This window comes from Chelon labrosus, assembly GCF_963514085.1.
Source record: "Chelon labrosus genome assembly, chromosome: 10".
NCBI classification, from domain to species: domain Eukaryota; kingdom Metazoa; phylum Chordata; class Actinopteri; order Mugiliformes; family Mugilidae; genus Chelon; species Chelon labrosus.
Window position 1 is genome coordinate 7,288,429 of NC_140360.1, and position 22,868 is coordinate 7,311,296.

General features: G+C 43.2%; 1 protein-coding gene across 1 annotated transcript in view; it reads right to left on the reverse strand.

Moving 5' to 3' along the window:
- The window catches only part of sema3bl (sema domain, immunoglobulin domain (Ig), short basic domain, secreted, (semaphorin) 3bl), a gene marked incomplete at its 5' end in the record, with an annotated part of 50,895 nt that overhangs the window by 16,895 nt on the left and 11,132 nt on the right, over nt 1–22,868 (reverse strand). Inside the window, 3 exons of the mRNA XM_084552537.1 lie at nt 403–519; nt 2,760–2,850; nt 14,512–14,631. Of these exons, the coding sequence (XP_084408663.1) occupies nt 403–519; nt 2,760–2,850; nt 14,512–14,631 (328 nt within the window). The remainder of the gene's footprint in view (nt 1–402; nt 520–2,759; nt 2,851–14,511; nt 14,632–22,868) is intronic.

The following is a 22,868-nucleotide window of genomic DNA, read 5'->3' on the forward strand; positions in this document are numbered from 1 at the left end:
AGTGCCCAGTTTTGGGGTTTCAGGTGCTTAGCCATGGCCATAGAGGGTATTGGACCAGTGACCTCACTGTCCCAAAGCTGCTCTCTAACTACTACTTTACAGTTCTGCTTTTCTACTTTGGTGGTACTCAGAGCACTCATTCGCCCATTCACTCACTAACACACCAATGGTGGAAGCTTTCATGCAACTGCGGGTTCATTGTCTTTCCTCTGGACATTTTGGCCAGACTTTGGGTGGTTAGGGATTGGACCGTCAACCCTGCAATCAGGGGGACAACCATCTACCATCTCAGCCGCAGCCACCCGCATGCCATCTTATCATTTGACTCTAAATGTACCCAATTATGCATTTAACTGCTTAAATCTAAAGTTCACTCAATAAACAACAACAGTGCAATGTTACCGTGTAGGAGTTTCTGGTCAGTCTCTGTCCTCATGGTGGAGCGACCGCCCATACTCCTGAAGATCACCGAGTCTCTTCCCAAGAAATCTGCAGTCAGTCCTGTGTACAACTCGCCACCTACACGGAGGCAGGGGACAGAGGCGCACGGAAAAAGAGACGACAATTTTAAAATGAGCGGCTGGAGAGGAAAAGAACAGAGGAGTGCCAGCAGCAGTGTCTGCAAACATGTGTTTCAGTGCAGCGAATGAACACCAGCAATAAAGGGAAAGAGATTAGGGAAGATAAAAGCCAAGTTAGTCACAGAGGAACTTTAAGGAAATCATGGGTGACGGGGAAAATATCTGTGGTTTAGGCAAATGAGCAGGAGCATGGCAGGAAAGAGGGAATTAAACAAATCCAATACAAAACACACTAGAAGAGCAATATAATACCGAAACTCAAGTACACTTCATAAGCACATCCTCCACTGAGACCATCAGTGTTCAAATACTCAGGAAATTCTTCCAACTGGAAATAAAATGCCAAATCTTTCCTGTGGCATGTTTTCTTCTTTGGAAAAGCGGTCAGGGTTATCTGACATTAAACATGAGTCAACTGACTTGGAAATCACTCAGGGGAAAATCACTCCTGTCAAATAATGAACTTTAAAACATAGCTGTTCACAATAATTCTATTTGTTTTTAAAAAAAATCTTATTAGTTTTTATTGTCTGTGAGCTATCGTAGAAACTGAATCTGGTCACACACTGCTCCCCTGTGAGCTCACAGATGAGATTATTTTATTTGGCTGGAGCAACGATATTAGAAACCCACACATTTCCTTCTTAAAATCACAAACAGACACACATCCAGTCACCCTCCTCTAACTTATGCGGTATGACATAATCTCACAAGCAAACATAAAGAGAGGCATCGTAACGAGTGCTGACAGGGGCCAGGGAGTTGATGCTTTGTGTAATTTTGGGTGAAAAGAGGGAAGGATTGTTGAGCCGATAATCGATTAAGAGGATTCTCATCCAAGTTTCCAGCTTCAGTCATCATAATGAGCTGAAATGCATCAATTTGGAGTTTGTTTAGAAGGCTTGCAAAATTTTGAGCCATCTGGTCATTTGACACAACCTCGCTGACCTGGAGAAAGCCAGGATATGTGTTGACTCAACCTTTTAATTTTTCATGATGTAAATTGAACATAGTGAACAAATTTTAAAGGGGGCGCACATATGAGATGTAGAGGCTAGCAGCGACAAGAGACCATGGTATGTTGATGAAATCTATTAATAAACTTTGTCATGCCACAGTCTGGGGTCTGGTCTATAAAATGACCCTTATTGAACATTGTCTCCTGCTTCTTTAAACTTGACTCAGTTTGTGACCTGCAGATTTCTGGTTTAAACTTATTATAAAAGGTGGCTGCACCCAGATTGAGCTGCGCCATAGTTTACAGTAAGTCCTTTTCAAAAATGGTGTTCCACCTGGTACTGTACTGGGCCCATTCGGCTAAAGAAACTAAGAGAAAACTGGGTCAGTTATCACTGTGGAATAATATGCTAGCTTCATCCAAACACTAGTGCTATTTTAATGTTCTTCTTGGTTCACTCAGAAACATTTGGGGTGGGAAATGTATAGTACAAGGGGGTTACCTAGGCAACCAGAGCCTGAAACGTCCACAAGCGACAAACTATCAGCTACAAGGAGATGGTCTCCATCTTCTCCTAGCATGTACGATTCATTATACCGTTACTTTCTGCTCATATTGACCAGTCTTTATTTGACATTTTGTTCTTCCATTAGCATCTGCTGAATAGTTTTGTGCATATTGTTCTGTATCTACCACTGTGAACAGTGTACATCACTGCTGAGGTATAAACTCTACTAAATATCTGGCCCTAATTCGAAATGTTCCTGCCAAACATAGCACACTCTGGGATCATTTCTGATGCTGAAAAGCGTCCAGCTGCAGAGAGAGGAAGGGACATGCGGTGTCTGTCTACGCGCTCACAAATGCACCATTCATGCCTCCGCCCTCGGAGGCTCCCAGGATTGTCCGTCACCGTCATAAATCAGCGTTATTTCACAAGCTACATTAAATACCTAATGACATTCAGAGAGAAACACCCAGAACTATTTAACCTAGTCACCAGAAGTCCAGAAAATATGCGCGTGTTGTTGCCTTTAAAGAGGCAGACGGTACACTAAGGAAGTGGAAGCTGTATGACCTGTACCAGACCACTTTGTAGCATGCATCAGTGTTATTGATTTTAGACAAATCAGCTGATTAAACTGCAACTAAAACCATATTTTCTCCATAAACTACTTGAGAAATTGTTTAAAATGTGGGCCAGGGAGTATCGGACGTACCATTGAAGGTGCTGGCGAAGGGGAAGCTGGGATCATGTGGAACCTTCCCTCGTCCATTCTCCACATTCATAGGGTCCATGGTGAACACATGCTGGGGAAGAAAGAGTCATTAATTCTATGACGGGATCTTTCAACTTCAGTTCGAAAAGGTTACAAACATCAACATGCTTTGATTGATCATGCAGGATTTTAGTCTTTGCAGACTCAGAATGAATAACTGAACCAAGGTTACATATGGAAAACTGCTTCAACTTCTGCTTCAGGTCAGCCCACTGAGTAATTGCCTTGGTCAAGGAAATTTCAACAGGTACCCAGACCTTTTATAAAGGGTTAACTTATCTATCTGAAAAGCTATTCTTTTTCCTTTGTCCCCCATTGCCTATATAGGACAACAGAGAAAAAGTTTCTTTCTGGTTTTAGTTTCACTCAGTGTTTTCAGATTTATATGTCCTTTTGCCGAACTCTGCATCCGTCTGGGAATGAAGGCGCTGTCTGAGATAAGAGGAAATGCAAGATCAGTGTAGTTTCCAGAGTTCAGACAAGCTTCCCACCCGGTTCTCAGTTCAGATTAGTCTTTAGAGCCGTGGATGCTGAGGAGTCGGCCGGGTGATAGAAAGAAAATAGAAAGAGCATAACACTGTTAAAAGTTCAGTTTTTAAACTTTCAAACTTTATCAATGATAAAAAGAATGCTAATTGTTGTAGATGTCATGACGAATGGGGTCAGAAAACTCAGTGAACACACACTCTTTGAGCAGAAATATCAAGACATAATCCATGGGATTTACAGAAAAACCTACTGCTCAGTTATTGACGTGTTTCCTGCAGCAACAACAATAGATAGTTTGAAGTTTCAAACCACTAACCACGAGCTATCTACCTCAAAAACTAATATATATATATATATATATATATATATATTTTCACTGATTCCATTTTACATCAAACCAGCGTAGAAGTAAGGAAGCAATTAATACAACAGAGGGGTTCTTTATTCGCCACTTAGTCAAGTTCACCTGCCGAACGCCGGCCATATCCTTGGATTGTGTGACTTGTTGGGTCAAAAAAGGGTCAGTGTGGATAAAAAGCCTTTTGTTTTTCTGCTTCCCACTTCAAAGCCACCAATGTACCAGGCTGGTTCTGCCACAGCCGCCTGATCCATGCGAGTCCAAAAGGCAGTGAACCTCCAGGACGAAAGGGGGAATAGAAAGTGACAAGACCCTACAAACACCGCAAACCCCCTGTTTGAAGTCCATATTACCAATTTAAGTGTCCTTACAGTGAACTCTGTGTGTCTCAGTCTGAGTTCCTCTAATAGACAATGGGGTATTGTTAGTAAGGGGCGAGTCTTTGACTGAGCACAGATCACAGGGGAGATGATGACATTGAAGTCGGCTGGACAAGAAACACGGCGGCCAATGACACGCCCACGTGTTGGAAGTTTGGTACGTGCAACAACACATAGTCAATAACACAATACAGAAATTATAGCTTCAAATTCGTTCGACAAATCTTGGAAAATAACTTCTTTATCTAGCACTTTGAAAGTTCTCACACAAGCACACACTTTAAATTTGAGACGATGTGGGATGATGATGTGTTTTAAAAGCAAAATCTGTGTGGTTTCTTTCCATGCATAATAAAAAAAAAGAGGACTATTTCTGGTTCAGGATCAGTGTGATTTTCATTTGTCAATTTCTCAAGACTTTAAACACCGATCAGCCACAACATTATGACTACTGATGAGAGAAGTAAATAACATTGACCATCATGTGACAATTCAATATTCTGCTGGGAAACTTTTGGACCTGGCATTCGTGTGGATGTTACTTAGACATGTAGCACCCACCTAGACCAGACCAGGCACCCCCACCCCATAGCAATGACGCAGGATGCAGCCTGACACAGGCACACACACAAAAACAGCACAAGGCGTTGACCTGGCCTCCAAATTCACTAGACCCCAAACTGATCAAGTATCTGTGGGATGATCCACAGAGACCCCTCCCCTCAACCCATAGGACCAATAGGACCCAAAGACCCCCACTAACAACATTGTGTCGCCAGACACCACAGGACACCCTCAGAAGGCCCGTGTCCATTCTCTGAGGAGTCGGAACAAAGGAGACCTACACAATATTACCACAGGAAGGTAGTCATAATGTTATGCGTGATCGGTGTGCACTGTATGATGATGATAACGATAATGATTTACTTGCGTCATGTGTAAATAGAAGATCAAAACTTTGGAGAAAACATGATTGTGTACATCATAGAAATACTTAACAGTAAAAGAAATGTTTCAGATTTAATGCACTTCATTTCGTGTTTTCCAGTTTTTAGGCAGAAAACACTTCTTGCTATTTCATTAACTCTTTATCTTAAATGTCTTCTGCTGTATCCGGCTGCTTTCTGCTCTCTGCTTCTTTTAGCCCTCTCGTTAGTCATTGTTAGTCTTTCAGCACCTATTTGCTCTCTTGTTTAAGAGCGTCATTGAGTCTACATATACATATAATATGCGACAGACTGTGTAGTTTTCCGTGAGTTTCCGCCTGAATGCCCAGGTCAGTCTGTGATATCTCATTGTGATCCAGAGGAATGCTACGACTGCCTGTGCGTCTGATTAGACCGTCAGCGTCACTTTGGTCGAACTGTGCCAGAACAAATACACACAAGGGCTGTGAAACACACACAGAGAAACATCCAGGCCACTCCGTACTCTGCTGTGCCAAGGAAAATACATCGGACCCCCGCTACGACGCCATTGAGACGAGTGACTACTGACACACTTTTGAAAACCTTACTTTGTTTATAAATTAGCCTCTGTCTTATCCATTATTTAACCTTGCACCTTGCCAAAATAGAAAAAAAAGACTCCATTAAGAGAAGAAATGTTACACCTTCTCTCTTGCACATGAACTGCAGCATTTAATGAGTAATTAAACACAACCTTACATGGTGTACTATAGTCGGAAGCTTTTCTTACTGGATCAGGTATGACTACTAGTTTATGGTGGTTGATGTTCTGTAATGTGATATACACTCATCAGCCATTTCATTAGGCACACTATTGAAAACGAATGCATATAGGCCTGCACTAAATCTTCCTTCATGACTGTTCTAATGTTCAGTTGATGTTGAAACACCGTCAGACAGGTGGTAATTCAAGATGACAATCTAGTTTGTGGTGCTGTTAAACTGTTTCTCTTATTTTGTCCGGGGCTAACACAGAGAGACAGACAACCATTTGTGCTCACATGCTCAACTATGGCCAATTTAGAACCCAGAACCTTCTTGCTGTGAGGCATCAGTGTAAACCGCCACACCACTGTGCCGCCCTATTTACATACTCACTATTTCACAATGCGTTTTGTCATAGATTAACTTTTAACAGACCACCGATAAGTACAGCAACAAGATACACGACCACACCTCAGTATGTACAAAGATGTTTATTTTGACCAGGTTAAGGGGATGGAAAGGTAGGGGAAGGGATGAGAGAGGTCGGGTGAAAGGATGAAGGAGTCGAGGGGATGGGATGGACTGGTCGAGGGGAAGGGATGGACTGGTCGAGGGGAAGGGATGGAATGGAGAGGTCGAGGACATGGGACGGACTGGTCAAGGGGATGGGATGGACTGGTTGAGGGGATGGGATGAAGAATGATGAGGGACCGAAGGTGGTCCTCTGAAGTCCGGATGGAGGAACCCAGGAATTGAGATCTAGTGTGAGGAATCTAGCTGGAAGCATATGAAAGGAAGTGAACGGAAGAGAAGGATCTGGGATGATTGGTGGGAAATTGAATGATTTGCTGTCAGACACGGCCCATGGTAGTCGATTTTGGTGAGTCGTGTTAGTGCTAACGAATGCTTGTGAGAACTAAGTCAAATGGGCGAGGAGAGGTTAGATGCGCCTATATAGGCAAGTATGGGTAATTGGATGTTTGAGGTGTGGACTTGTTCCTGAACCTAAGTTATATAACTTCATAAGTTGTATTTATACAGTGGCAGTAACTTGCCCTGTTGCTAGCTACAGCTCAGGAATGAAACCAGTGAATGCTCAAGACCAGTTCAGGAGTTTCCTTAAAAAAAGGTACGGGACACAAGAAAATACCATTAGAGGAGTAAGAATATGAAATATTAGTGTGAGTAGATCCACCTTTCGTATCCCCAGCTTCTTCTAGTCATCCTCTTCTTCCTCTTATTTCCTCGCTCCCTAATTAACATTTTGATGAAGTACAGGTTGCCGCCACATGGATGTAGAAAATAGTTAAAACAAACCGCGTCTGCTCTTTGGTAATCTGGATCATCTGTTTTATTTCTGAATCCTCATGTTTCTGTGTTCTTTAACACTGGATAACCTTCATCCACACATTCAGTCATGTAGTCTGATTGTGCAGCTGTCTAAAGTTTCAGTACTGTATACAGTACCCCTCAAGCTCTATGGCTTGGATTCACTTCAGGCATCTTAAAGTCAACTTAGACGGCCAACAAACCTCATTGGACTGTGTGTTGTACTTGGCTTTTTCCTCACTGTCCAGTCAAATAATGACTGCGCTCCGTCTCCGACCGTACAGCTCTCGTTCTTTCAAACGCATGGGAAGCTCGGTTTCTCGTGTTTTCTTTGCCTTTCATTCTGATCTGTTCTCTAATTTATTTTCTTCTTTTTATTTGTTTTAATCTTCTTCTGTGTCCTTGGAGCTCATTTGTTTTTTTGGAAGGAAGATTCTGAAAATTCTTACGCTAAAAAGAGAGCACAGAAGATCTAGAGAACTTTATTAAGTTCGAACCTGGACGTCATACCGTCATTGGACGTCACTGGACGTCATTTTTTGTAGTGGAAAGTTGGTCTGCAGTTGCCCCATTGGGAAATTAATAAGTTCTTTAAAAGATCTTCTGGTCAATCAGTGCAGTTGTGGACAGAAGAGTAACAGCGACGTACAATGTTTCACGAGTTTCCCGGCCAATGAGATGAAGATTTATGCTGGTTTGGGATCATTCCGGAGGTTTTTCTAATGACTTTTTAATGCTGATTTGAAACAAAACCTAAGTGCATTTACTCTTCCCGAGACGGTGTATGTGAATGTGCGGTTGTGCCACTTTCTAGAGGCCAGCGAACCGCTCCATCACCTTGTTAGTGGACATCATGATCATCATCATCAAACGTCTTAATAGCCAGATGTGAGTTGTTACGGTGGTTGGCTTCTGCCGTTTGCTGCTGGATAACTTCTACGCCTCGACTGCGTTGCTTTTTATGAAAGGCTACACGAGTGCAGGAAATGTGGGAGGTTAAAATACTAAACAAAGTCTAATACTTTGTGTGCGTATTGGCAGCTTTTGAACAGCTTTTGAACTGAAGACCATCAGCTGTGTCTGGCAGCTCTGCTAACATAGTCATACCTGCCACCTGACTGCCGTTGGGTTTAATTAGTTTACAACGAAATGACAATCTGATTGGTTGTGGGACTAGTCAGTAGAACAGTAGAACAGAATGTTGTTAGTGGGGGTCTTTGGGTCCTATGGGTTGAGGGGAGGGGCCTCTGTGGATCAGCCCAGAGATATTCCATCAGCTTGGGATCTAGTGAATTTGGAGGCCAGGTCAACACCAAGTGCTGTTCTTCATGTTTTTTGTTTTTTTTTTAGTTGTTCCTAAAGCGTTTTTGTGTGTGTTCCTGTGTCAGGCTGCATCCTGCTGGGGATGGCTGCTGCCATCAAGGAGTGTCATTGCTATGGGGTGGGGGTGCCTGGTCTGGTCTAGGTGGGTGCTACATGCCTAAGTAACATCCACACTAATGACAGGTCCAGAATTTTCCCAGCAGAACAATGAATTGTCCCAAGATGGTCAATGTTATTTACTTCTCCTGTCAGTGGTCATAATGTTATGCCTGATTGGTGTGTATATATATATATACATTTCTAAGAGCTGCAGCCATGGATAGGGAGAATGACTTCACATGGTGCTATTAAAGCAAGTTTCATTTCCATGAACTAAAAGTTTGTTGTATTTTATATCCCGTTTTTCCCCATGTATTTATCTTTATGTTTGAATGTGCATTGCCCTTTATCGTGTTTGTGTGTGTTTCTGTCTGTGTCTCTGCATATTTATATGTTCAAGTTGGTGTCATTTGTTTTTGTTTGACTGTGCGTGTGTGTCTGTGTGGTCTTTTGTGTCGTCGCTGTAACGCGGTGGTTTATTTTCATATCTACGTGTGTGACGTTGCTCAGGCCGGGGGGTGTCACTCACCGCGGGGACCCCGGGTTTATGTGAGTGTATGAGAGCGAGTGAGAGACGAGGAGGGAAAAACACACACGAGACAAAGACTACAGGCCCAGATTTTCTAAAGAAAAGACACATTTGTTCAGTACTGTAAGTTCTTCCCGAATGGCCAGATGAACTGACCTCCCAGAAAGTGTGGAAAACAGCATTTGCTTGGAAAATGGCGAAATACATTTCTTAGCTTTTATCTTTGGACCAAAGAATGAACAAAGCTGGGGTTAGCTGACACTGAAGAACACTGACAGTATGTCCAATTTTAATGAAATGTGTCAAAGCATTGTTTGACAGTTGAACCAAATCCATAGCTCTAAAGGTGTTGTAAAAGCTTTGTGCGAAACTTGCGTGACATGTAGACGACAAACATAATACAAGACATGGGGGAGATAGAAAGTGAATGTCTATGTCTGCCCCTAACGGAGATGAAACACCTAGGAGGTCAAAGGTCATCCCACCCAGAGTCCAGTCCGAGGGCTCGCGGCCTCGTTTCCTGGGAGAGGTCAGACAAACAGACGGGCTTCTCCACCAGTTAACGTTTGGTTAAATAAATGGACAGGCTCCCTTTGGTGTCGTCCATTCAAACAGGCGCAGGAAGAGTGATGGTGGGACGCGCACTCATACACTCAAGCTGGAGAGCAGCTGGTGTCTTAATATCATTGGGGACAGCTGAGGGTCTTTTGGAGTTTTGACAGCCGTACAGCTGACAAAACCATTTTCAGTCTTTTTATAGATGCATAGACACACACACAAACCACTTTGTGAGGACGTTCCCGGGCTGTCAGAACTAATGATTTAATTCAGATTCCTTTTAATGTTACAATTATTATTATTTCTTTTTTTATGCACAAATAACCCACACACATTGTGTTATTATAACCTCGGCCAGCCCTGTAGTTCGGGAAATCTGGATGAATCTGAAGTGTCAGAATCTGTGGTCGTAGGAATAAATTAACCTGCGGTCACTGGCTTTATGCTGGGGTATGAAACTTCTTCTGACAATGTACTATTTTTATTATAACCAGTAACCCTCTACAAAGGACAATGAACAAAGCCCTACAAATCACATAGGTCAAACAAAACACACGCTGTATTGAGCAATGCTGCTCGCTTTTACAAATGCAGTGCAAACTATAATGATGATCAAATCAGCGAACCTTGCAGCCTCCCCGACTCTGTTTCTGAGTTCATATAGTTTCATTTTAACAGAAGCAGCAGTCCAAACTGTCTTTTGGTCTGGCCAGGTAGTTTCCAGGGTGAAAGGGTCAGTCAGTTCTTCTCCCGATGTCACACAGCGACATACACTACAGGGGACTGGCGGCTATGCTGCCAATGGTCTGGTCGCTTCAGTGCATGGTGCTCCCCACCTGGTGAAGCCTTCAAGCTATTCAATCCTGCATTTGGTGTGTGAGTTCTTAAAGTTGTGGCCGCTACAATCTGTTAAATTGCCAAAAATCCGCCAAATAAACTGATGAAGAAAGCAGAAATTAATTAAAAACTTCTTTTGAATGACAAGTCCCGCATACAAAGTCCTGTCAGATAATTCTCTTGACAAGAACAAAGTTATCTGCATTTACTGTCAGTGTGAAATGAGTTACGATCAGATCAGGCAGCGTAATAAACTTGAAAAAGATCCCTTCATGGTACATTTAAAACAAAAATGTACATTAATTTGCATCAGTCACAACTATGGAAATCATGAGATTAATCGCGATTAAATATTGTAATCTATTTATCGCTTCCATTGCTTCATATCATGAATGTACACATATATACATGCTGATAATCCAAATTAAGGCTTTTTTCCAGCTGTAACATTTTCCAGTTAAGACATGTGGGATTTGCTGGTATCTGGAACATTTCTTTTGCGTGTGTTTTTTTTCCACGTTTTGCATGGCCTCACATGGCCTCACATGGCCTCTTTCCGGCTTACAGCCAGCTCTGTGTGTAAAATGAGATAAATGCCCAAATGATAAGCCCACATTTCCAGTGGGAAGATGAAACTCACCTACTTTTGAACATTATGAAAAGGTTTCATCAACGGGTGTTGGGAGGTACGCAAACATGGCAATGGAAATCTTTTCCAGAAAGCGGTTGAAGGACTAATTTGCTCATGGGTACCTACATGTAAATAGGGACATTATTGGAATTCATTTCACTTAGCAATCAACATATCGAAAGCATGGTGGTGATATTTTCTTTTTTGGAATAAAGTGTTGTTGCACTACCCACATCCTTTTAAACTATTCAACAACATCTTTTCACTCTGTAAAACACAATACTGTATTTTCATAAACTTAGATTTGATTTTTTCCTTGGCAAGCTGAATCAAACTGAAACAATGCACTGCACTGTCCTGGGACGCTCGGTTGAGGATCCAAACAAGTGGCCTACTTTTCACAACGTCTCTGTTTCATTCTAAAATGAAGCGATTTTCTTCCTCTGATTGTTGTTCGGCTTTTCTGTCACTGCACTGAGGTGATTCAGCATGAGAAAGATGTGTTCTGTTTTTCATGGTATGCCATAAAACAAAACAGTCCAAACCACCGAGAGGATGACGGATCGAGAGGGAGACAGAAAACGGCACCACAAGGGGAACACACACTGCGCCGAGCACCTAGATTCATAAGAAGGAACTGAAACATGCTGTAACGCACTTTCTGTGCTTTCTATATGCACACAGAAGCCACACAAACCACCACACACACTCTCTCAAAGGTTGGCACTCTCCCATCCCACTGTCTCATTTCCTTTACACAGCTATTTGCCAGTATCAAGCCTTTCTCTTCGCTCATGTCCACTTTGACCCCCTCCTGCTGGGCCAGGCAGGGCAGCGCGCCGGGCAACCCATCTACTGAATCGCGGCGAAACACAGAGCTAGAAGCCTGCCTTAATGGCTCCATTCATAGATGCTTGTCCTTTTTAAATGGCTTCGAGTGTGAGACTCTGCAGAGGGTCTCAGAGCTGAGTGGATGTGTGGAGAGCCAGTTGAAAAGATGTATAGAGGGCCGGACGCTGCAGCTGAGCAGCCCAACAGAAAAACTCACGGCAGAGCAGGCCCACAGAGACTTAACCTCGAACCTCGGGGATCTGTGAACAGACCCCAGCCAGTCTCAGCTGCGATTTTTTTATTTATTTTCCCCAAAAAAAGCTCCTTGGCACCAACCATATATATTCCATTAGCCTGGTTTCCTCCACAGGATCGCTTGGAGGCCACCCAGTGATTTCTCATTTCGTCACATCATCTCATATGTTTAGAATTGTGAAGATAAAGTAACGTATGTGTAAAAAAAAATACAACATACAGTACTTATAGTCTTATAGCCAGTACTCCTCTTTGTATTGTTGGCTGAAATTAACCCAATAAATTCCATTTAGTCAGTGTCGATTATTCCTATCTGACACTGGGTCAGTGTTATGGGAATTGCTCGTTTTGCCGACCCTCCAGAAAAGCACCACCCAGCTTACAGCATCCTCTAACTCACTGTTTCAACTCCACGTCTCTACGGTTGGATCTCCAAGCTTTCAGCAACGGCCGCCATGCACATAACTCCACAGACTGCTACTCCAGGGCAGTGAAAGCTAGCGGTGCACTGAAGCTGGCCAGCAGCAAAAAAGGCGCACAGAGGAAACGGAGACATTTAGTTATTAATGAGAAAGGTATTTTTTCTCAAGAGAGTGAGGCCAAACCAGAGCTAAAGTGTGAGTGAGTACATATTTCACCATATCTGCTGTATACAGTACGTGAGCTAATTGGCTAATGGTGTACGCGGCAGCACGGTGTTTCTGCGAGTTTGTTTTATAGGAGCGAAGGAGCAGCGTTGAAGGGTCAGTATGTACGCTCTATGTTTCTCGGGGTGGTTGAATAGCTCAGGAAACCCCCTCCCCTCCAGCCTACACATCTCAGAAGATTTGATTAGCCAGCTGGGGTGCGGTGAGAAGTTCTTATTACGTTGTCATCTGAAATTTATATCGTTTCTAAAGGCAACTAAAGGTAAAAACCGCAGAACCAACCAATCAGTACTCCAAATGAGTACACAGTTCATAAAAAAAAAAAAAACATGCGCAATTTACATTTCCGAAAACACTGTACTGGAAATTGACAAATGAAATTTTGGGTCTTGCACAACCTCAAAAATACCAACCGGTTATTATGTTTTGCAAACAGAAAGAGTCTGTGTGAGCTGCAGAAAACGTGAGCGGATGGTTTGTACATGTGTGGTTCCATGGAGGTAAAGCATGGAGGAGGAGGAGGTGTGATGGTGTGGGGGTGTTTTGCAGGTTGCACTGTTGGTGATGCATTCACAACTGAAGGCACGCTAAAGCAGCACGGCTAGCACATGCCATCCCATCTGGTTTGCTCTCAGTGGTTTGCTCATCAATTGACCCCAAACACACCTCCAGGCTACGTAAAGGGGCTATTTGACCAAAAAGTAGAGTGATGGAGTGCTGCTTCAGATGACCTGGCCAACACAATTACCCAACCCAAACCCAGCTGAGATGGTTTGGGGCGAGTTGGACCGCGGAGTTAAAGTAAAGCAGCCAACAAGCTCTGATCAACACCTCTGGGAACAAGACTGTTGGAAAACATTTCCAAGTGACTACATCAAGAAGCTGACTGAGAGAATGCAGAGAGTGTATGAAGCAAAAGTCATTAAAGCAAAAGTAGAAGAATCTAAAATATGATTCTGATTTGGTGAACACGTTTTTTTGTGTACTACATAATATGGTAAATGGTCTATAAATATATACTTTCTATAAATACTTGTTTTATCTAGTGGTAGCATAGGCTGTATATAAACATGGAGGCAGAAGTGCTCCTCAAAAGTGAAGCCAACGCAAGTAGAGCTCCCCCTGGTGTCTAGCTGCAGTATAGGTCATAAGCTCCACCTCCTCCACGTTGATGGATGAGACTTTGGCCGAACTAAAACACTTAAATACATGTCAAATAATTTGGAATAAACAGGATGTGACATAATGCCGACTACCAGTTGCCATGCCAAGCACTCTGTAAAGCGGTCCCGTGGGACTGTGAGAGTTTAAAAAGTAAGTATATATAACCCAACATTTCTTTGTAACTAAACACGAGTGAGTCTGGAGGAAGTGTGGTCGGGTCATCGATATCGCGGCTATGCGTGGCTCCACTCTCGGGCTGCACTCGGAAGATGGAGCTGCCCGTGTCACAGGGAAAATAGCATCAGTTTGGCCAATGCAAGGAAGTGGGGACACGTTGTCCATATTATATACAGCCAATGATTGGTACTCTCGTGTGGCATATTCCAGTGATCGTGCCGCTAACCCTCTAGTTCGTGGACAAACCACTCTACCTACCGAACCACAGCCATTGTTGAAGAAGTGACCAACAATGGTTGATCATAGTAAAAGAATACACATAGTTTTCAGTTTCTGACAGTTTGAGACATTCCCTTCCCGAGACCCTCAGTAGGCCCCACAATCACACAGCCCATCTCGGCCCCTAGCTTACCTCTCCTCTGTGCCCCACGTAGATGAAGGCACACATGGGCTGGAAGGCACCGGTGCCACAGGCCAGGAGGTGTGTGCGGTTGTAGGGCTGCAGGAGCCGGACAAAGTTGGCGCACTCGGTCTGCAAAACACACACACGCAGATTAAAACTCTGAAATGTAATTTCAACTTTTAATTAAACATTTTATTTATTCATCATGAGTGCAACAGTGAGATTAGAGTCAAAGCAGTCTAGCTAACAAACTTTCCATTTAAAAACAAAACAGTCCTTAGTTTCTGCACAGAATAACAGTCACTGTTGCACACATGTTCCGCTCACATGAAATAAATCAAATCACAGTAACTGTCATCCAAATGCAGATAAGCTGGTTTTCAGTATACTGAAGAGAACCGTAATGATTTCTTAACAAGCCCTATTGAACCCACATGTTGTAATGAGGGCCAAGGAACGAGACTTATTAGATGAAATGAAATGTAATAGCCCCCCGCAGGACTCCTATCTCCGATGACTGGATGTCAGCCAAAGCCAAAGCTTCATCACATTCAGGTCAAAGCGTTGTCACTAACATAACTGAACTGATTACTTAATTGTTTTGGCATGACATGGTAGCTTTGCGGAGAGGACACAGATAAATAACAATAAATCTGAATTTAAAAACTGAGCTTTTGCAGTGAGGCAAAGATGCATTTCCGTAGACGAGCCAAATTTAGAAAAATAACAGTTGCAGCTGCGTCACCGGGCTCTCGAGTAACAAGTGAAGAAGAAACGTGAGCGAGATATCGGTAACATATGAGAACGAGGACAAAAGATGAGGTGGCTCAGGAAACAAGTGTAAAGACATTTGTATGCGCCGAGGTCCAGAGGAAGCAGAGGGCACGACTCCTTCCTTCTTCCTGTCTATAACAACAGCGGCCGACTGAAAGGGGTAACAGCCAAGAAGGAAGGAATCGGCTGGTTGTCATTCCCTCAAGGTAACCGGGTCAAACTCATATCTGCACAATGACCACCAAGACTGTGTGTGCACAAAAGTGCGTGTTTCATATGCAAAAACTGAATAAAATAAACTAATTTAGATCTTTTCCTTGTAACTGCGTCTGTGTATTGTCAGTCTGCACGTCTAATCTGAAGCTCCACATGAGGCTTTGTGTTTTTCCGAGTTTGCGGGTCTGGCAAATCTGTTATTTTGTTTGTGGCCCGCGTCCCTGCTCGGCGTCGCAGCCAGAAACTCAACCGCTGTTGATCATTTCTTTGAGTGCTCTGCGATGCTGCAGACCTTATGTAAACCGGTTTACAACCCTCCCCTCCGCTGGCTCGTCTCTACGCCCCAAACAAAAACCAGGACACGAATAAACAGAAACACGTTGAATGTTTTCAGTAAATCACTTTCAACCAGAAATTAATCAACACGCAAGTATGTCAAACATGTGCGTTCCCGCCGATAAAGAGGGGACGCCACGGAGCAAATTAGTTTTTTGAAGGATTTTCTGCATGTGCTTCCCTCTAATTTGTCGTCTTGAATCGGTCCTTTTGACAAACAAGTGCAGAGTTTATCTCCGGACGACTTTAATCACATTACAGAGGGATAAAAGTAGAAACTTTAGCACTTCCACTTGTGTCTCTATGCTCTTAAAGAACGTGTACAAGGGCTAGCAAAGCCTAAACGTGGAGAATTGATAGAAATATCTCTCTTCTTTGTTTCCGCTCTACTGCTCAGGGAGTCGTCTCGGAGAGCTATGCGGCCTTGGAGAGCACAGAAAGGAATGAGACGCCGAAAAGAGGAAATATATCTCCGCTTTCCCACTCTGGGATTTTGGGTTTTACAATTCTGTGTGGTCTAATGGAGATTAAGTGGCAATAAAGGGGGCGGAGTGAAACAGAAAATGAAGTGGTTTGATTACTGAATCTGGTTCTCTCTCACTGGGAGTCACTGTCAGGGAGTGGCCCTAACTCGTAGCCAGGATTGAAAAATCACCGGGGTCAGGGCAACGTGATGAAAACAAAAGCTCGCAGTATTCATTTATTAACCTTTGATTATCAAGGGAAGGTTGGACAGCTGCAGAAATTCCTTTCTCAGCAATCACACAGTTCAAACCTTGAGATCGTCCACAAAAGCCACAGTTGTGTGTCTTTGGGGTTAAACATGCACATGTAGCATTTTAAATTACCTCTCAACTCTGAGATATATATTTTTTTTATGTATATCATTAACATAAACAAACAGGAACGCTGCCAAGTCGTCTGGCAGCTCCTCTTAGTCTTTACAGTTCATAATACTATTCTGTGACTGATTATTCAGTGACTGTGGTTCAGTAGTTCAGTAATTTAATAGCAGAAAAATTATTTCACACTGTCAAACAATTCTGTACTGCTACTGTTTAAAAAAAAAAAAAAAAAAAAAGCACCCTGGGTTCTTTGACACCTCTTAAAGTTTCATTTAAAATCTACTGTGTGTTTGGATAGTAAATCTAGACTTTTCCGAGATCGGCTTTTCAATCATTTGAAAGTGAAAAACTTGGGCAGAATGAAGCAGATGTGACTCCAGGTCTAGAATATAGAGAAAAGTATTGGAACAAATGAAAGAAAGAAACAGCATTTTTTACAGTTAAAAAAAACAAAAAAAACACAGCATTGCTTTTGGCTAAAAAAATCTAGCTCTCTATTTCTTATCTCCACATAGTCACCTGTACTTTATATATATCTATCTATATATATATATATATATATATATATATATATATTATGACAACAAACTCTTTAAACTGCTGCCGTCAGGTGGACAGTAGTGGAGCATCAAAAGCAGGTCCAACAGACTGCTCAACGGTTTTCTCCCTGCTGATCTGACCCGGGTCTTTTAGTATTATAACTAAGTCTTTTAACTTATTTTAGCTGAGTCTTGGGTGGTGGTGGTTAGCACTGATGCCTCACACCAAGAAGGTTCTGGGTTCGAATCTATTGGCCGACTGGGGCCTTTCTGTGTGTAGTTTGCATGTTCTCCCTGCTTCCTCCCACCGTCCAAAGACATGCTCTTTAGGTTCATTGGTTACTTTAAAATTAGCGTTAGGTGTGCAAGTGAGTGTGAATTGTTGTCTGTCTCTCTGTGTTACCCCGGGGTTAGACTGGGGACCTGTCCAGGGTGTACCCCGCCTCTCGCTTGATGACAGCTGGGATAGGCTCCAGCCCCGCCCCCGCAACCCTTCACAGGACAAGCGGTTACAGAAGATGAATGAATGACTGAACTTCTAGTCTTGCTTTGGGGGAATGTGTCATGTTTAAAAATCTAAACAGGGTTGAAAAGTGAAGCCAATGCAAAATGCTATTGCCCTACAGTTTCCTAAACCGTCCACTTGAGGCTGCTTCCAAAGCTCAGTCTCCATAAAGCTGCATGTGAAATGTCCAGCTTTACATCAGAAATAAATATCTTTACAGCCTGATACAAAACATTTTTGTTCTCTTTCTATTTCAATTCGTGACAATTCATCACCTCTCTGTCCGTCTTTGAATTAGCCAGTGGTTGACTCCACCTAACTTCGCATTAAAAATATTTTTACACAGTCCATGGGAAATACGCTGAATATCTGAGCCACCAGAGAGATGCTGCTCGGAGGAATTGACTTTTAACATTGAGCTAACAGCAAAGGAAGCTCCTCTGCCAGATATGTTTTATGAGGTCTGACCTGGGTGGAGAGGCAGGTTTGGACACACAGAGCAATTTCCAGTATAAACAGGCAGTGCTCAGCAGAGAAGACTCTGTAATACTAACAGGAAACGGGGACCAACACAGTACGGGACGGGACCACAGCGAACAGGACCTCACGCACAAGCACAATCACAATCACAGACGCGCATAAACATCATGGAGACAAGTTCAAAGCTGGATGTACTGGTCCGTCCAAGTCTTTGGTCTCAGCTGCTGTTTGATCCTCAAAGACACCAGCTTTCCTGAGTGCCTCCCAGACGGCACTGAAAACATTCAGTCATGGCAGGAAACTCTGGCCAAAGTGCATGCGAGGATTTTTCCAAATATCTACCGACAACGCCGGCCTTGTAACCAATTGAATATTAATCTCCACTGAGCAAACCGCAGGCACCTACTCAGCTTCTTCCTGGCAGGCCTGAGAGTCGCGGTGGACATTTACCAACATCTGCAGCATCTTTTTCTCATTAATATTCAACAAAACAGTCAAGGACTACAAAGAGAGGCTCTCTGTGAAGTGCCAGATCTGGAGCACAAATGGTTTACTAATAGCCCAGCATTATTGCTAACTCTAATCACATTTATCACATTGCGCTTCAAACATACAGATGGATGCATGAGTCAGTGCAGAAATAAACTGATTCTTCAGTTCCATCGAGGACTGAATGAGTCAAGGAACTATTAATTACATTTGTTAAGCAGACGTTGTGCTTATACTGCAGGAATACTGATGTTGCACTGATGTACGAATGATTACGGGACCTGTTGACTATTTAGTAGATAAAACCTTACAATATTTAGACGGAATAAAGTGCACATGCACAATTTTACTTTTAAAGCCAAACTTGGCCTCCGTGCTACAAAGTTTGCTCACCGCGTGCGCTTAATTTACGGCGCGCCACAAACATGTCAGCCCCGATGCGGAGGCTGATTTGATAATCAGTCCAACTGGCAAAGCAAGCAAGAAGATGCAGATAGATGAGCCAGAAAAAATGTGTTAACAGCCAGAGCAGGACAGCACACGCTCAGCTGAAGTCACCCAGCGCCTCCCTCCTGCCTGCCTGCCCGCTATTTATTTGCCTGAGCCGTGATTAATGACGGCGGGGGTCACGAGGTGGTGACTCGGGGAGGAAGCGCTATCGTTTCGTGTCTCTTGCGCATGAGACGGACAAAAAGAGAGGGAGAGTTCTTGCAAAGGGAAACAAAAAACTATGCACTTGTCCTTGTCTCAACGCTATGCAGCTGCATGTCTGTCTACAATACTGAGGACATTTTTTTTAAACGTGTCAAAAACATGCCGAAGGTGGTAGACACTCGTCAGACTTTTATTAGGGAGATTAAACGGACATGCCTGAATTTATTTCTTCTTTCCCTTCTTTTTAATATCAGATGTCCTTAGACAGACTTTGGGAAGGATTAATAAGGTGCCATAATATGGATGGAGGAGCACTGACGTGGATAACATGGAGTTATCTGTTACGGAAAGGTGAGTTGTTGTACAGCTGGATAAAGTAGGGTATGAATAACGTCCTGTAGCGTTCACTGTGGGGGCGTCTGTTTTAGAATGAGCTCTGCTGTCCCTCTATAGTCCGGTGAAGTGGGTGTGACGGGCTGTCCACGATGGAGAGCAGATTGTCTAGTGTCCTCCTGTCTCTCACTGACGCACACGTCTCCCAACTCACTGCCTATAAGGTGTGCAGCCTACTTACGTCCCTTTTGCTGGCACTTTGCAAAAAGGCTGGACTCTCTTTTTGTGTCTGTATCGTGTGAGATGAGACAGAAAATGTCTCACCGTCGAGTCGCCGAACACGCAAGAAGAAGAAGAAAAAAAGAACAATGTGAGGACCTTTCACCTTCCAACCTTTACCACTTTTTGTCAAACTGTGTTTAACCGATGCAAACTCATGAGATATAACATATGCAGCTGTGTGTGTGTGTGCGTCTCTGTCTTTTGGTTCGTCGATGCCACGGGATACAGCAGCAATCCATCTCATCTGACACCGAGAAACTCACGGAACACAAGAGGCGTGAAGGAATGCACAGAGACGTCTGCGTAGTTTAACGAAAGCTGACAAACATCTCGATCCGCCCCGCGCGTCCAGCAGCACACGCTCTTTATGACTCCTCTGGCACAAGCGGGGTAGAGTTACACGCAGCTTGTTATGAGAAGCCTCCTAATGATGCACGGTGACTTCTCCACTTGCATATAGACAGTAGCGCGCACACACACACACACAGACTCTGAGAGCTGTGTTCGCCCTGTGAGGGTGTAGAGGAAACACCTAATAAAACTGATATAAGACACCCAAGACACACCTGCCACTTCAAACGCAAGGAACTTCTACCCACTCACAACATCTAACCTGTTCCAGATGGAGGTGGCTGTCAGGCTTCGAGAAGTGAAAAAATTACAGGGCTCATACAACTCTTACAGCATGCATTGTGCGTGTGTGTGTGTGTGTAATTAGTGCCAGTTTATGCATTCTGGGCACCACTAAAGCCACCGAGAGCTGCGTCTCCAACTGGGACCAACATTAACAGTGTCTCAGTGCATCAAAGGAGAGAGGCTCATTACAAAAATCTCCTCATCCTTCCTCCCTTCCTTCATTTATTTCTTTCATTCCTTCAGGCTCTTCTCATCTATTTCAGTGATCCCTCCGTTTCTTTTTGATTTCATATTTGCGTTAGCAGGACTGCGGCAATCAAAAAAATAGATCAAAATATGCAGAGGAATACGAGCGAAAGTTTAAACTGGAGACAGCGACGCCTGAAACTGATTTAAAGTCAGCAGAACCCACATTTTGAAACATAGACTGTATAAATATGGACGGCGGCGGAACTGCTCCTCAAAAGTGAAGCCAAAGCAAGTAGAGCTCCCCCTGGTGGCTGGCTGCAGTATAGGTCATAAGCTCCACCCCCTCCAAGTTAGTGGATGGGACTTGGGCCGAACTTAAGCATTAAAATACACGTCAAATAATTTTTTAAAGCATAATTTCAGTCATTTTAAGTAGTTAATATAATTTTGATGCACGTTCCAGTGTTATTTTTTTGGATAGGTTTTGTTTTAGCAAGTTATTTGACACTATAGAAACAAGATGTGACATAATGGCAACCACCTGTTGCCATCCCAACCGTCTCGTGAGACTGTGAGAGTTGTAAAAACAACTTTTAAAAATAAGGCTCCACGTGGCTCCAGTCTGGTACCGTACTGCGCACACTCTGGCTCCAAAGTCGCAAGATGGCGCTACCCGTATCCCCGGGAAAATAGCGTCAGTTTGGCCAATGCAAGGAAGTGGGGACGCATTGTGCATATTTATATACAGTCTATGTTTTGAACGCATAAAACTATGGAAAAACAAAACTTTTTCTGAAATAATGTGGAGGTGAGTTATATTAGGCACATTTTTAACTTGCATAACATTTTTAGATCCATTAAATTGTGCCCGGATCAGCTCTGATTCAGCACGGCAGTCATTATTCCTCCGTCTTTTCATTCTCGCCCCCCGAAATTCAAATCAGATTCTTTTACCAAAACAGAGCATGTTCGCTTTGAAAAGAAAACATTAACCTTTTCAAGAGAAATCCTGTGCTGCGCACCTTTGTTTGAAAGGTTCGTGCTCCATTTTGGATGGTTGCTGGGGGAAAAAGAGTAACACCTACGATTAAAAGCTTGGCGTATTTGTGAAGCGGCAAATGATTCGAGGCGCTGACATATTTTCCTGGGTGCTGGGTTCATTTTATGTTGCGGTCTTTCAAAATTCTGAAATAGTTGACTGCAGCTTTCACACTTAATTGGATGAACATAGCCCAGTGTTTCTCTCTCCTTCTCCCCCCTCTCACCTTGTATGTAAAACTTCACACTTAACCTTCCTATCTCTATTATTTTCCTTCTCTCTCCTCTTCCCTGCGTCTGTTTTTAAGACATCATTAAGTGACACAGTCCCGCCTCCCCTCCCTCCTTAACAGAACCAAAACAAGTCTTCATTTGGAGCTGCAATGGTGGACAGAAATATGGCCACAGGGTAGGAAACTGCAGTGTCAGCACAACACAACACACTGCCAGCATCCCAGGAACACTCTCCTATTCCCATTACAACATGCGCCACCTGGGGACTGCTTTTGATGTGATGGCCCTGCTGAGTAGTAAAAGCAGAGATGCATACATATTTTTGCATCACAGTTTATAAAGCACATAAAATGTTTCTGCTGGTCGAATTTCAGGAATCCAGGATTCAGCTGGTGAGCTGCCAAAATGTTTCAAAGCCTAAAGCTTAATTTATAGTCGCGCAGAAATTTAAGACCGTAACAGATGCGATTGGGCCAAAATAGTGATCCCTTTTCAAAGATTCGTCTCTTTTGGCTCGGCTCTCGTTGAGGAGTCAGCTCTTGTGGCTCCCAAATGGCTCGCAAATGGCTCTTCATTTAGTTTCATTTGAAGCCTTCTATTTTATCCTAATTTAGCGATTATGAATTGTTTGAAGTAGCTGAAGGATTGGCTCTCCCCAATGGGAATCGGATCTTTTTGTTTGCTATAAAAAATCGGTTCTTAGAGCTGGCTAGTTTGTGAACGACTCATCACTAGCCCAAAATGCGTTTCCTTTTCCACGCGTCTCAGTGGCAGGACAAACACATAAAGTTCTTACGTCATCTAATCAGATTTGTG